At 44.8% G+C, this 15,456-nt stretch overlaps 1 protein-coding gene across 6 annotated transcripts in view; it reads right to left on the bottom strand.

The window, feature by feature from the left end:
* FRMD4A (FERM domain containing 4A) overlaps window positions 1-15,456 on the bottom strand; it is a 370,654-nt gene that overhangs the window by 174,795 nt on the left and 180,403 nt on the right. For 2 of the 6 annotated variants that reach the window (XM_064703002.1, XM_064703001.1), the window contains exon 1: window positions 6,452-6,610. The exons of the other annotated variants lie outside the window; for them this stretch is intronic. In XM_064703002.1, the coding sequence (XP_064559072.1) occupies window positions 6,452-6,610 (159 nt within the window). Of the gene's footprint in view, window positions 1-6,451; window positions 6,611-15,456 lie in introns of those variants that run through there. 6 annotated transcript variants of the gene reach the window in all.

The following is a 15,456-nucleotide window of genomic DNA, read 5'->3' as shown; positions in this document are numbered from 1 at the left end:
GGGGCTGCTGTATTTATTGAACCCAAAAAAGCTCAGTCATGAGACTGGACCACACAGTCTCCTCCTACCATCCCTAAAAGTTCATGTAAAGGCACATAGGAGGGTTCGTGTTTGTTTAAGGTCCCCCTTATTTTCTAGCAGCTCTGGATGAGCTGCAGCCCATGGAAAACACCAGAGGGTTCTGTTTGCTAATAATCAGTGAGCACAAGCCCCAGCCTGGTGCAGGTCCACGTTGGCCCCCAAGGGGCTGTGGTGGGGCTGATGGCATGACACAGATCCTACCAGATTGTCCCAGCCCCACAAAGGCAGGGGAAGTCTGTGTCAAATGCTGGAGGCAACTTTACAGTGTGCTATAAAAATACCTGGGGGTAGGAATTTAGTGAGCACTCTTGTGCTTTCCTCATAGACAATTTGAATGGAAATGCCTTGAGGTTTCCCCACAGGCTTTTTTATTTTTTTTCCCTGTCTGTTGGATATGATTTCTGGCAAAAATGAATTGTTAGCATTTGCATTTCCCCTCCTCTTGCTGTCTAACCCTCTTTGCTCTGCCTGTAATGAAGATGGGGTGAGAAACTCTGCAAGCCACAAGTTCCAGAGCTGCCTTTGGAAACACAATGAGGCTCATTAGGCCTTTCTGCAGCTCTGGGTGGATGGCTGTTTTCCCCTCTCTTGTTTTTTTGGTGTAATTTTTGTTAGTTGTTGTTGCATTGGGTATTTTCATTGCTCTCCCTTTTATTTTTTTTTCCAAAGAGAAGTAGTTCAAACCTCATAAATGCTGAAATATGTAGCAATAAAGTTTGAGAAGTCTCCAGGGCAGCTCCAGAGACTGTGGGCTAGATCAGCAAAGAGTGCTGGGGAAAAGAAGGAATAGTTGCCTCCCCACAAAAGTGGGAATTGGGCAGATTGGAGGCCTGGAGCCCCCTGAACCCCACTGCACTGGGGCAGGACAAAGTGAGGATGGCATGAGAATAGTGGCCAGCAAAGAGCCCTTCATGCTCAAATCCATGGGGCACCAGTGCCCACCTCCAGCACTGTGCTCATGAGTCAGCAGCCCCACTGAAACCCCTCTGCCCAGAGAAAGAATCAGAGTTTGCTGTCTTTAAGAGAGTCAGAAACAGCTCCAGGTAGAACCTGAGACCTGAAAAAAGCCCCATGCTCTCTACTTTAGCTAGTTAGCTAACTAAAGTGAATTTTGCTGGCTCTTTTCCCCTGCCCACCCATCACTCCCACATGCCTAATCCCCCATTTCCTCAGCCTTCATCCTGCTGGAGCTGACTAGATTAATGGGAAATGTTAATATGTCAGGCCTGGAAGGAAAGCAAAGAGCTGGTTGTGTTTGAATTCCACATTAATCTACTTGGTGATGAAGCTATAAATCAAAACCTGGAAATTTTGCCAATCCGAAATGATGTGTTTAACATTTCAGCCCTTTCCTTCCTCCCTCTTGCCCAAAACTGCTTTGCACAGCCTTTTACAGCAGCAATGCTGCTTTTTCCCCGGAATCTTTCACTGCGCTTAAATACAAGATCTCTTCAAGGCAACCAGGTAAAGAATGATGCTGAAACAAGAATGGAATTTCCAAACTGCTCCTTTATGAGGAGGAAGACCATGTTTTCTCATAAGGTACATGGGGTTGTGGGGATGCCTCAGATCCACCATGAAGTGGAAACAGGTGGAATCAAAAAATTACCTTTTTTGATGCACTATCCAGCAGGGTGGCAGCAAAACGCCAGGTGAATGGGGGAGAAACCCCAAAATGCTCCAGGTCAACTTCCCATGGCAGCTGGGGGAAAAACCCTTAGTGCCCCATGGTCAGCATGTGAATTCTGTGGGAAACACACCTGAGTGCATTCTCCTCTAGGAAAATTATAGGATCTGGACAGTAGAATCCCAGAATGGTTTGGGTTGGAAGGAAGCTCAAAGATCCTCAAGTTCCAACCCCCTGCCATGGGCAGGGACACCTCCCACCATCCCAGGTTGCTCTGAGTCCCATCCAGCCTGGCCTCAAACACTTCCATGGATGGGGCATCCTCAGCTTCTCTGGGCAATCTGTTCCAGTGCCTCACTAGTGAAGAATTAATTCCTAATATACAACAATTTCTTCCTAATAGCCAAAATTAAACTTTTGTCTAAAGTATAGGATATTCCATGAATTTCCATATCTGCCAGCACAGAAAAAGCTCTTTCCTCTTCCTCATGTTAGATTAGCACCCAGCTGATCTACAAAATTTTACAATCCAAAAATCTACAATCCAAAATTCTACATCCCACCTCCTTCCTTAATTCCACTGCCTGTAACTGGACATCTGGGGAGCAATAAGGTACTGCAGACAATTCTGCACTTGTGTCCATAACCTGAAGGAATTTAATCTGATTCTGCCTCGGTTTCTATAGCAGTAAAATTACTTAACTGTCTTTCCAAGCACTTGGTGGATAAGAATCAGTGTGTAAAAAGTGCACATTGTCTACAGAGAGTGAGGAATTAAATGTCTGTGAGTGGTTTCCTTGAGAGATGGCTCTGCATCCACTGGTCTGCCTCTGACTTGGTAGGAGCAGTTGGTGGGATTTTAAACAGTTGAGACACATAAACACATTTTTACTGTAGATGTAGGTCCTACACTGCCTAATGTTCTTTGACATTGCACAGGCATAGCTGGGGAACTAAAACATTTGTTGATGGATTTGGAGATTAAATAAATAGTGAATTATCTTCAGGATGTTAAAATGCAGCGCTGACTGCTTATCCCATAATAATAAGCCAGCCCTCCCCCAGCACTTCTTGAAATGTGAGTATTTCTGCAAAAGCAGGCACTGTGTTGGTTCACAGGGCCATTTGTTTAGTAGGTCAGAGCAGTCAGAGATCTGGGCATTGGTAAAAATGCATCTGACAGTTCGGTGACATCTTGCACAACTGACTGTCTGAGAGCCCTGCCTGGAAGTTTATTATTTGTTCATCCCCTTTTTCAAATGAATTCCAATCATGCAGTCAGACAACCACACAGTGGATCACAAAAAACCCCAATTAAAATATAGCCAAGCGTTCATTACAATTAAAATGTAACAACTGGTGAATATTAGCCCCACTGAAAGCAGATCAAGGCAAGAGGTTTGTTTCAGACTGGGCAGACAAATGTGTCCCTGGGAATCACAGCAGACTAGGGGGAGGATTTATTTGCCAGGACAGAAATGCAGTCTGAGACAGATGATGGTGTTCTTCAGGATACTAAAGGCCTCCAGCTCTCAGCACTGCTCAGATGGCCTGAGTACCAAAGCATTGCTCACAGACACTGAAAAATGGATTCACTCAGCATCCCTGAGACTAATACAGTCTGGAGACCAAGAATGAAGGAACCATTTTTTGATTGTATTAACCTATTTTATAACAACTGCTGCCCAGAGTGCAACTTGAGCAAGTCCAGACTTCCAATTGCTGTGTCAGACTGGATTTGAGCACTGAAATGTTTCAGATCCCACTGTAACAACTGCAGCCAGCATCGCCCCAAAACTGCTGTTTCATCTAAAGCATTGGTGCTGATTTTCTGAGAGCAAAGTAAAGTCTCTCATCATAAATAAGGGAATAGCACTGATTATGTTGATGCCTGGAGCTTGTTTTGTTTCCAAGAACCCATTGCCTCTTGTATTGGTAGTAAATATCTACCCTCTATACAATGTTGTCTTAGTTTTTATGTATTTTGTAGATGAGACAGTAGAAGGCAACTGGCAAGCTTTGGGATGTTTGTATGGTGGAGACAACAGACTAGAGCAAGGACAAGAAAATATTATCTCAGTCAGAGCCATGCCTGAGCAACCTTGATCCTGGCTGGTGGAGGAGCTGAGCTGTCTCCAATTTTGGGTGCCCAGAACCTGGCTGTGTGCTGCACTGCCCTGCTGCCCCCAACCCTGGTTCACCAAAAGGCACCAGAACCAGAGATGCACTGAGATGGGATTAACCCAAAGAAAAACACAAAATATACTTTTCAGAGTATGAAAAAGCATGGCTGAATTTTACAAAGTTGACAAACATTTCTCTTTAATGTTTCTTTTTAGGGTCTTTCTGGTCCTGCTTCCAGGCAGAAGTCCTACACTGGTCTGCCTTGCTCTCAAAGTGCAGTAGCAACAGGGATTAATATATAGTAACCACAAAAACTAGCACAGTCAAGAGCTTATTTGCTCATCTAAATAATCAGCAGTGGAAGAAGTTTCTGTCTCTGGGAAGTGATTAAACTGTCAGGCTTTCTGTCCAAGCAATACTCTGCTAAATACCCTGCCAGCATTTAAATTGGACGATGCTGGCTACTGGGGGAAATGCTTTTAGGATTAATATCCATAAGTGTAGAGTTAGCTACCAGCTCATGCTGGCTGCTAATAACAATGCTGCTGCTGGAATCTTGCAGTGATGAGCTATGAGATGCCTTTTCCAACAAACCTCCACCCAGCAGCAATTCCTCTGGTACCTGACCCAGCGTTTCAGATCCTCCCCAAAGAACTGCAAGCTCATGGGCAATGACAAATAAAGTGACGTGGTTTTACTGAGCTTTTGCAGATGTTCACAGATTCTGTCTGAGAAACAAAAAACTATTCTAGCCCATCCTAACCTGCGAGTGTCTTTCAGGCTGCATTAATGTTTGTTTGGGTGGGAGAGAGGCACCTTTGCTGGTCCCACTCTCTTGGTGACTCTAGCAAAGGGGGATAATATGCCAGGATTGTGATAAAATGCCATGGGGAATGTCTTAAGGCATGTGCATTTTGCAATGGAAAAAGTGCACTTGTGGATTGGTCAATGCTCACAGCAACATAAATCTGCTGGGAGAACACCAATCCTGGGAGTCCTCACAGGCAGTGGCACCCCCTGATGCATAGGGTGGGATGCATTATCAATGATCAGAACCTAGACACGTCTCAAAACCAGCTCCTTAGTTTTTGAGGATGATTTTACGTAATGGAAGGTAAAAATGAGGTTCAGCATTGAGCCCTTTTGCCTCCCCTCCCCTTTCCCAGGCCCATGTGAGCTGGTTGGCTTCAGGTTGAGGTTCCTAAGACAAGCAGCAGAGAGAGGGTGGGTCAGCCCCACACCACAGCAGCCTCTGCACACACTGACCCCTGGGTTCAGCTCAGCCAAGAGCCAGCAGAGCCCAGGGAGGGCAGCGTGGTTCACTTGGAGCCATCCCAGTGGTGAATCTCAGGGGGGTTTCAAAGCCAAGCCCTGGGTAATGGGTTTGTGTTACTGGCTGTGGGTATCTTCTGGAACAAACAAATGCTTAAAATAAAAATGCTGCCCATGCTTGCTGAACTCCAAAGACCATAAAATCTATTCCTGAAGTCTGCTGAAACCAGAGCACGATTCGAAGCTGGTTCAAAGTTTGCTGAAATTACTAAGATCCCTGCCTTGGTCTCCCTCTTACCAACACACACAATTTCTACAGGCTTTTAATCTGTTGCCTTCTGTATGACTTGGCTTCACACATGGAGACTTCCAAAGCACAGGAAAAGCAAAATACCAAGTAAATGGGAGTAGCAGAAAATCCATTTTCCAAATGCAAATACCAATCAGTCACTCCTGTGTCCGGCATTAGACAAATCTGTGGGGATGATAAATATCATAATGGGCTTGTCCCCACAGCAGAATAAATCTCTAGCCCCAGTTGTCTAAGGCTGATTTAAAAAGCAGACAAGCTGGTGGGTTTACACTGCAGCCTGGACTCACCTATGGACTGGAATGAGTTGCTTTTCAAAGTGGCATTCAGGACTGGTTCCTTCTGTGCTGTGCAGTTTGTTTAACCCAGTTTAATCAGTCTCAGAAACACACACAGTTTATTAGGGCTGTGTCACTATACCTCAAGCTGTAAGCAATTAATGTAACTCTACAGAGAAGCCAGTTGTCCAAGCCCCAAAGCTCTCTGTACCACATAAACCATACATCAAGCAAACCAGAAACTTTAGGCAATCAGATGCCTGGGACTTTGCAAGATGAAGCAGTCAGAAGGCATTGCACAAGTCACTTAGGGGTAATTAGTTACACTACAGTTGAAAACCCTCTGCAAATGCCCATTTTCCACAGATTAGATGCCTTTGGGCACCCTTTCCTCTGGGTAAATTATAAATTATTCCTGTGCAGCTGTAGGGACAGCCTTAGGATGCAGAAAAACTAAGGTTGCACTTATGAATATAAAGTTCAAGGAAAGGGGATATAGCAGATTGAGCATTAATTTGCTTTCACTTATTCCCCCCCTGCTCTGTGGGAAGCAGAGTTTGGACCTGTGTTCCACCATAGGAGACCCCATCACCATCCTCCAAACCAAAATGTCTCTCCTGCAACACCTGCCCTGCCCACAGCATCCCCTCTGTCCCAGTGCGTTGGCAGGAACAGGACAGGACCCTGTGAGACTCCCAGGGAGTCTCCCCTCTTGCAGCCTTGGGGTTTGTGGGTCTGGCCTGGTGTTTGTTCCCCTACCTGATAAAGGTCTCTGGAGATGCACCATGGCTTCAGCATGAGCTGCAGCAGCCTCAGGTTCCCCACGCGGCAGCTCCGCAGCGCGCGGGACGTCAGGCTCCACACCAGGCTGTCCCAGCTGTAGAGCAGATCCTCAAAGCCAAAGAGCACAGCAGCCATGCCAGCTCCCTGGGTGAATCACCCCAGAGCCCCTGCTCCGAGGCAACCAGCTAATCCCAAGGCGCCTTGTGAGCGGCAGGGTTAAAGAGTCACTGAAATTTCCATCAAAGAAGAAGAACGAAAAGCAAGGAGGAAAAAAAAAAATCAAAACCAAACCACCAAACCACCAAACCAAAACGGACAACAAAAACCAGCAGCCAAAATAAACTGTTTGGGGATGTGTCTTTCTCCCTTTGCACACGCCCTTCAGGATGTGGTTTCTCCTTCTGTGGATCTTCTCAGAGCCAGTCCTGCTGCCCCCAAGGATGAGCAGGGAAGAGGTGAAAGCACCTCTCCTGCCTTAGGAAGGCATTTGCACATCCCTTGCAAAGGACTTCTTGGTAACACTGCATCACTCCCCAGCTCTCCGCTGCAGACCCGAGAAGCAAACTCAGATCCAAAGTCATCACTTTGCATGCTCAGTCCTGGGACTCCATCCAGAGGGAAGAAAAAAGCTGCTCACTCTCCGTCTGCCAGCATTCCCAAGACATTCCGCTATTGGGCTTAACTCTTTCAAACACTCCCAAAGAGCATCTGAGAAGGCAGCTCTGCCACATGCAACATTTCATCCTTTTGTTTTTGTGTGTTAACTCACCCCTGCACAGTTACACTCCACTCTTTTTCCCACCCAGCTGTCTTTTCTGGAGCCTTTTTATGTTTTGAACTCATAAGGGAACTTAATGTTTACATGAGAGTTATGCAACAGTCTGCAAAGCACCTTATTTATCCGAGGGGTGATATTTTTGAAAGTTGATGGCCTTTTAATATCAGTCTGATTCAGCTGATTTGGAGATATTTTTAACCCTTGGTTAGCTCGCATTCATAAGGGTGGGTCTCATCTGAACAAGCCCAGGAGGAAGTTCCAGAAGAACTGGATGCCAAAATACCCTTTTTGGTCTATGGATACAAAGATTTCACTCCTGGCATCCCTTCCTAAAATAAGGGCTGAGAAGAGATCAGTTCCCTGCCTGGTTCCCACAGGAGCAGCTTGTCTGGGTGGAGACTTCAATTCTGCCAACATCTATGAGGAGTTGAGCTGGGGGAAGTGGTCCAGTGAGGGCAAAAATACATTATTAAGGTGAGGATTTTGCAGTTCAGGTAAATCACCACAAAATCATGGAGCTAAGTTTCAAGATATTTTCCAAATAAATTCAACCAGTGCTTCTTCTTCCTATTTAATCACCATGTGGGGAAACTGAGGTTGGAAATATTTTTATCAAAGGCACAGTGCAAGCCAGCGCCTTTGGAGACAGCTGCCTGTCAGTGCTATTTTCCACTCATTTTACTCTTCCTGCAGAGTAATGTGTGCAAAAAGGCCACAGGATTTGGAGGGAGCAGTCAGGATCAGCTGGAGAATGCCTACATGGAGGCACCTCCTAGGAGGCACATTTAAAGGGGTGGGCAGCACAGCTTGAGCTGAAATCATGAGGGACCTGCGTGCACTGAACTCCTAAAACTGCTGGTTTAGCAGAGGTGAGAAGGCATCTTTTCCAAAAAGCCTCAGTGTCTTCCCTGATTCAACTCCCTGGATAGGGGAGAAGCAGGAATATTAATATCTACTTGATTTTCTGTCGGTCTGTCCCACCCTGACCCCATCCATACTTTGTCCTCTGAAGACTGAAGGACACGAAGTGAGCTGTGCATCACATGATAACAGCACGAGGATGCTCGTCAGCTCATTGACAGGGCAGGTGGAGGGCCAGGAAAATACAGCTGCAAAATTCATGTTCTCAGCCTAATTGCTTCTTCAGGACTTCGTTTTTAGAGCAGCTTCATAAAATATGGCAATAAAATTGTAATAATGTTTCCTTTAAACTTGTTAGGAGCTATTCATTCTGCAAAGTGCAGTTTTCCTTCCTCCTCTCCCTGTCTCTGCCTGTTTTCTTGGTGTGCAGCCTTTGCTGTAATCTTCTGCTCATCCTCTCTTGGTTATTTTCCTGCCTTTAAACTCAGTGACACACTGGTTCTGTTAGCAGGAATGTAGACAAGGGATCAGGAACATCTCCATTATAAAGCCTCATTAGGAAGAAATTAATTGTGCATATATATATACATATATAAATATAAAAATAATATATTATATAATGTATGTTATTATATATAACATACATAATATAATTTATTATATATTATTTTAAATTTATTTTATATACATACATATATATACGTATATATAGACACATATATACATATATACATACATATACATACATATATATATATATATACACTCACACATATATATAGATAAAATTATACAGATGGTATTTGCTTCAGGCTACAGCCTGATATTCAAGATCTCTGCCTGGGAGCACAAGAGAGGAAAAGAAAGAAATGTGTTTGATAAAGGAAAACAGAGGGAGAAAAGAAACCACAGCAAGTGATCGCTCTGGGATGTGACCTAACCCCTTTGGTATTCTGGAAAGGGGAGAGGAGGGGAAATGGAGGATATACCACAGTTTTAAAATTAGCTGCTCCATATGTGCATCAAGTCTTTCCTTATGGCTGAGAGGAGATTTTCAGCCCCTGTCCCAACGCAGTAATTACTCAACAGATGAGGGCAGCTCTGAAGGAGCCCTTTCACTTGGCTGATGACATAATCAGACTTTCTGAAAACAGTTCTTCTATGTATTTATTTAACTGATAGACTGGAGCAGTCTCCTTAGGAGTCACTTGAGCCTAGAGAAGGCCCAGTGAACATTTCAGTGGGTAGATTTACCTTCATGATTAGAGCAGATTGTCTGGTTTCCTGAGGAAGTTTTCCTGCTGACCCGACACAAGTGTTTTTTGAGAGGGTAAAAGCTGTCTGAGTACTGAATGCTCAACCCACCTTGCAGGACACAAGGGAATTGCAACCATGGAGGTTTCTCAGGCAAAGATAGCCCAGCCCCTCTAGAGCCAAGGGATACTCCACCAAGAGAGCTCTTTTCAAGCAAGACACCACAGAATGTGCTCTTTCTTACCCAAAATGGTCTGAAGACATTATTGCTACAGGGAATGGCAGAAGAGAGGAAAAAAAATTACTGAGGATTATTAACTTGGCTCTTCCACTGTACCCTTTGGTGAATTTCTGTAAAATCATCTTATCATTGTACAGAACATTCTCAGCTTCACCTTCACTAAGGTCAGTTAGGAAAAAAAACACCTTTAAGCTTTACAGAGGTCTATAGACATTTGCACGTCTTTTCCTCTCTAATTATGCACTGATTATTCCCCGCTGTTTCTGAGAAAATGTCAGCCAAAACATTTACTATGAAACCTCCCACGTTTTACTGACAGTCCAGAGGCTGTTACTAGGGTATAAAAATAGCTCCTTACTTCCCATGAGAAAAAGAAAAAAAAATCAAAACAACCAAACAAAACAACTCTTGAGCTGCTGTGTTGTTTCATGGGACTGTCCTGGGGCTTGAAGGCTGGGGGAGGATTCCCCATCCCCAACCCTGCAGGCAGCTCCTCCTCTCTGCAGACCCTGCAAATCCCTGCCATGCACGGGTGTGGGTGGGTGCTGCCTGCACCAGGAGCTGGAGAGATGGGTCCATGTTCACCTATCTGTGTTCTGGCCTTGGAAAGAGCAGTTCAGCATCCCTCTCCATCATGCTCTGGAGCAAACCTCTACCCACAATTCTCTGATGGGTGTGGATGTGTTTGGGTGTGTTGAAAGAAGGACCTGCATGGTGGGAGGCACTCTCCTTTGAATTTGCCATAGACATACCAGAAACATTCTGTTTCTGCTCCACACATGGTCCCTGTGGTCTCTTTAGCTCCAGCCCAATGTGGTCTTTTAGGTTCTATTTCAAATTCAGGGCCCTTTTTGATCTTTATTTCTCTACAATGCAAAGAGGATTAATGTTGTCAGATCTTTGTGCCCAGAGTCCCCCTTTTATGTTGCAGCTTCGTGCTTTCTTATGTTGAAGATGCTCTTTTGAGATGTTTAACTGGTTACAAGTTTCTCCTTGTGCCTTCATGGGATATAATTTTAGTGTCTGATAGGATGGGAGCAGTTCAGGGATGTCCTGCTGCCAAGTTATCAAACACAGGGGTGAGGAGCCACCCTTGTCCCTTCACGTGTGCCCAGGGGATGGGGGGGACTCACAGCAGTGACCCCCTCCTGTAGCTGCTCTGAAACACAGAACTCCCCAAGATTTTCATATGTGCACCAAATCCACTTGAGAACCTGAGTCTCTGAGTGCTTCGTTTCCACCCAAGCCAAGGTGCTGTCATCCCTCATGCTGACTCATCTGGGCTTCTTTGCCTTTCCCCTGAAATGTGACCTTGCTGTCACCCAGGGAGGGATCATGGTGGATTTCTGTGTGTCCAGGTGGGAGCTTCCTGGAGTGCAAGGACTGCAGTTAGTTGTATTTCTATTATTAGTTGTATTTTGTGCTTTGTTTTTATAAGGAAAGCTTTGAGAGAAGGGTTTTAAGAGGATCTGGGAATGGCATTTCATTTGAAAAAGCAAATCCTGAGACCTTGACAGCTATCATGCAGCATATATGCTCTAGGCAGAGGAAACCCTCCCAAATTTAGGAGGAGTGAAAATAAAGTATAGATGTCATCCATATTGGGTCTGCAGAGAGCTTTGATCAGCTAAGAGTTGGCCCTGCATTAATTTTGGATTGCTAAAAAGCTGTGACCTCAGTGTGCCTGGGTCACAACATCTGGACAATGAACATGCCTGAACCTTTAAAGGCTTTTAGAGGAGGCACAAACACCCCTAGCTCACCTCTCTGGAGCCTCTAGACAAGCAATTGTTCTTGGAAGCGTTGGCCCAAAGATCTGCTGCCCCATGCAAATATGATCCCTGTGCCTGCTCTGCTTCAGTTACCTCCCAACTCTCACCTTCCACATGCTTCCAAAACCACAGATATGTACAACCTCTCCCTGGCTCCCCTGGTCTGCCACTGCTGACAGCCCTAAAACTTTCCTGCAGAGAAAAATTCAAGAAACTGAAGAGTTCCCTGCTGGTTGCCTTTTAGGATGAACATCGTGAGTCAGAAATCCTGGCCAATTTCCTCAAGATGTTCTCACGAGTCCATATGGCCTAAAATGTTCCATAATGAAATGAACTGCTGCTTCACAGTAATAACAGAATGAAAATTTACTATTCCAGTCATCCACCTTGATCATAACACTTCTGAAGCTCTTTGAAAATGTGAAGTGCTCTGGTAGTGCTAAGTGTTATCGTTATGCCAACAGCAGCTCTGTCTGTGTAAGGCTGTTCGTGTCCTCACTCCAGAGAGATTTTTATTGACTGACACAGGACAGTATGTCATCTCCTCAAATCACACACATTTCATTGCCTAAAGTAAGTTCTGTTAGTGATTTAATAAGGTTTAAAAGTAGGTGAATCCTATAAAGCTGGGCTTGTACTTGTCCCTAATATTCCACCAGCTAAAGTGATTTTCACTTCTGCTATGCAGAGATGTGAAGGAGATTGTGCAGAGATTTGCTATTCAATCCTCTTTCTCCATGGATGCTGTGGTGAATGAGTCTGCAGGAGGGGATGTAGGTCAGGACAATGTATTAAGGAAATAGTGCAGAACAGCCACAGAAAGTGAATGGTGAGATCCTAAATACGATTATTCACTTTGGAAACCCAAGCTTATGATTAACTCTGATCCTGCTGGGCACTGTGACCAGGCTCTCCAGTCACAGCAGCACGTGCTTGCACATGCCCAACAGCACAAGGTTCATCTTCACCCTGCTCCCTGATATCATGTGCAGAAATGCTCAGGAGAATTATTTTTTGCCAGAAGAAAATAGAATAAAAAAATCACACCCTGCTTGTGAGGCATGTATGAACAGGGAACAGCCTAGAGCTCATCCAGCAGCTGAGCTGTTTTCCTTCCATGGTGTTCACCCGTGTCTAAAACAGCCTCTGACAAGGTTCAGGGGTGAAACAATACAAACCTGAGACAAACCTGTGTCTGTGCCCATCAGGTGGGCACTGAATCCCAGGCTGAGGATCAAACATGATCCTGATGCCTGACTGCCCACAGAAGTCACACACTTGTGCAGTTACACCCTTCTTGTTTCAAGCTTTTGCTTATTCCTTTGGTGACTGGAGCAAGTGTTTGCCTTTGAGGGCTGGAATTAGATGATCACTAAGATCCTTCCTAACCCAAACCTTTCTATGATTCTTTACGACATTTCTTTATGTTACGTCTGAGTTCATATAATTATGCATTATATATTTACCTTGTGCTTCCCACCCTTTATCAGGTGATGATCAAGCTGTTTCAATGGCCTTGGCTGAGGGTTGTGGTTTGGTAGACACACTTTTTCTCATTGCAGGTGTCCCCAAACTGGCACTATTTGCCTGTGAGAAAGGACAAATCTGGTGGCTCATAAACAGCCAGTCTGCAGTCCTGCCCTATGGCATGGTAGATAATTTCATGAAGGGCAGCCTTGCTGTCCATGCAGAACAAGCCTACACACAGCACAAATGGCCCCTTGCAGCAGAACATTTTCTTGCAGCCTATCCTGCAGATAAGTGTCTGCCTGATTCAGACCCACTGGTAACACTCACTGCTTTCAATGACTGATACAAAGTCCTTTCTGTTCACAGACAAGGGTGAGAAAGAAGGAGGGCAAAGGGAACATATTTTAGAAAATCAGTGGTCCAGATTTCTCATGTTTGATCTTGCTTATGGGTTGGAAATCCTGTTCCTGCCTAAAATAAAGAATGCATATTTTGTTTATTCCAAAGCTCTTTATAAAAAATCGTTACTAGTAAATACTGATATTGCTGGTTAGGATGTAATTGTCACTGGACAGAGAGGAAGATAAGCAGGTTAAATATAAACTTCAGAGTGAAAATGAGGAGGAATCTGGTACTATTCCAGAAAAGTCATCAGTTTCTTGAGTAACATAAGAAGAGTCACATAGCTTTATGGGTCTCCATTTCCTCAATAGATTAATTCACTGTCATTTGTCAGGTGATATGAAATCTCAGGGGAACTGTTTCACATTAAATAGTAAGTAAGTGTTCTAGAAAGCCAGCTGGTCACGTTCCATGGGAGTTCTGCAGCAAAAATCAGAAATACTTAAGATATCTTGGGTTGATAATATAACCTCTGTGTTGAAAGCTCCTACACTGATTATCAAAATGAGCATAATTGTGGGTAAATAAATGTTCCCTGAGGTGAAGACTGCTTATGTATGTGTGTTCTGCCTGTGGGAGTGGTGCTGTACCCATCCAGGTGATGCTGAGTATGTGCAGGGAGGCTGCCATGGAGGAGGGGATGTCCCAAACCACAACACCTGGGTGTGCACAGCCTTGCACACTCACTGATGGCATCTGCACTGGGGCTGGATCACAGGGGGCTCCTTGGCTGTGCCTACAGCACAAATAATCTGCAGATGGGAAATGTAGGAGCCAACAGAGGGGATTTCTGTACTGGAGCAGATCTTCCTGCTGAGAACATCTCCCCAGCTGGGAGCAGTCTGCCCTTCTCAGTAGAGCATAAGAGTTGACCTCTACCCTGTTTGCTCCTGAAACTCAGACCCCTGTGGCTCCTGCTAATGGAAAATCTCCATTTGTTGTAGGACAGTGCTGGATCCATGCCATCTGCACTGATAATGCATGCACAGTTGACGGAAGAGGATAACTTGCACTTCTGGTGCTGGTTGGTTTGAAACCCTGAGCAAACATTAGCTTCTATTGCAGCTCATGATGCCCTGGGAGGTTTGCACTGTTGAGCTGCCACCAGGGCTGTGACAAACAGGGACAGGAGGGCTGAAGAGTGGGACAGCCCCTCTCAGAGGCTGGCAGTGCTGGCCTTCCTCTTCTCTGACTGCTTTCCACAGCTACCACCACTCTGACTTTCAGGAGGTATAAACAGTAGCCCACACTCCTGCAGAGGTGGAGAGAAGTTAATCAAACTCTCCCATGCTCTGTCTCCCAACCTGATGGTTTGCCATGGGGGATCCTCGCTCACTGCCTGCCTTGTTTGCTCATGCTTCCTGAAAAGAGGATAAAATGGATCGAAGCAGCAAGTCAGTCACTTCATTGTCCTTGTGGACAGAGCAGACTGAGGCTGTTCAGAACTTAAAACAAAGAGGATTTACGCTCTTGATTTAGAAATTTATGACTCATTCCCATTTTGGCCGTTAGAAGCGGCTGTCATTTCCCCTGCCCCCAAAACATCCATGCCATAAAAAATAAAACCCATAAGCTCTTTGCTGTTCTTATCTTGATTCACAAAGAATTCAAATGTTCACTGTTGCTATCTGGAGCTTGACTTCCTGTTATTAAGAAGGACATCCTAGTATTTAACAACATAAGATTTTTATTTTTTTCCCCTTCTTCAAGCCAGGCAGAAAGTCTAATGATTCTGGGGTTTGTTTCCTGCTTGTAATTAAGTAGGTCACAGCTGCAGAGCAAGAGAACAAGAAAATATTCAGATCACACAAAGCCAAGAGCTATTAAATCATTTGCAGCTGAAGGATATGGCAGATTTTCTTTTTAGAAAGAAGTCTAGAGTCTGAGGAAAACAAATATAGGAACTTTTAGGAGAATGATGAACTTGGAAGTTCTGCCCAAGCACCACAGTAGCTCAGAAGAAAAGGAGCGATCAAAACCCAGCTAATGTTGTTCACAAGTTGAATAGCTCTATGTGGTTGAAATAAATTCTCTACTTCATTGCTTAGAGCCATATATTCTACCCATGCAATCCACTTTGAACCACATGCAAGACTGCCCTCATTTCTTCTGGGCAGTTTCCACCGTGTCAGCCTGGAATGCCACACCATGTCCTCTCCTGTAGGTCCCCCACACCCTCCCCAGCTCCAGATGCAGCTCAGAC

This window comes from Zonotrichia leucophrys, chromosome 1A, assembly GCF_028769735.1.
Source record: "Zonotrichia leucophrys gambelii isolate GWCS_2022_RI chromosome 1A, RI_Zleu_2.0, whole genome shotgun sequence".
NCBI lineage: Eukaryota > Metazoa > Chordata > Aves > Passeriformes > Passerellidae > Zonotrichia > Zonotrichia leucophrys.
The sequence above is the reverse complement of the archived record's forward strand: the minus strand, read 5'-3'. Positions and strand labels throughout refer to the sequence as shown.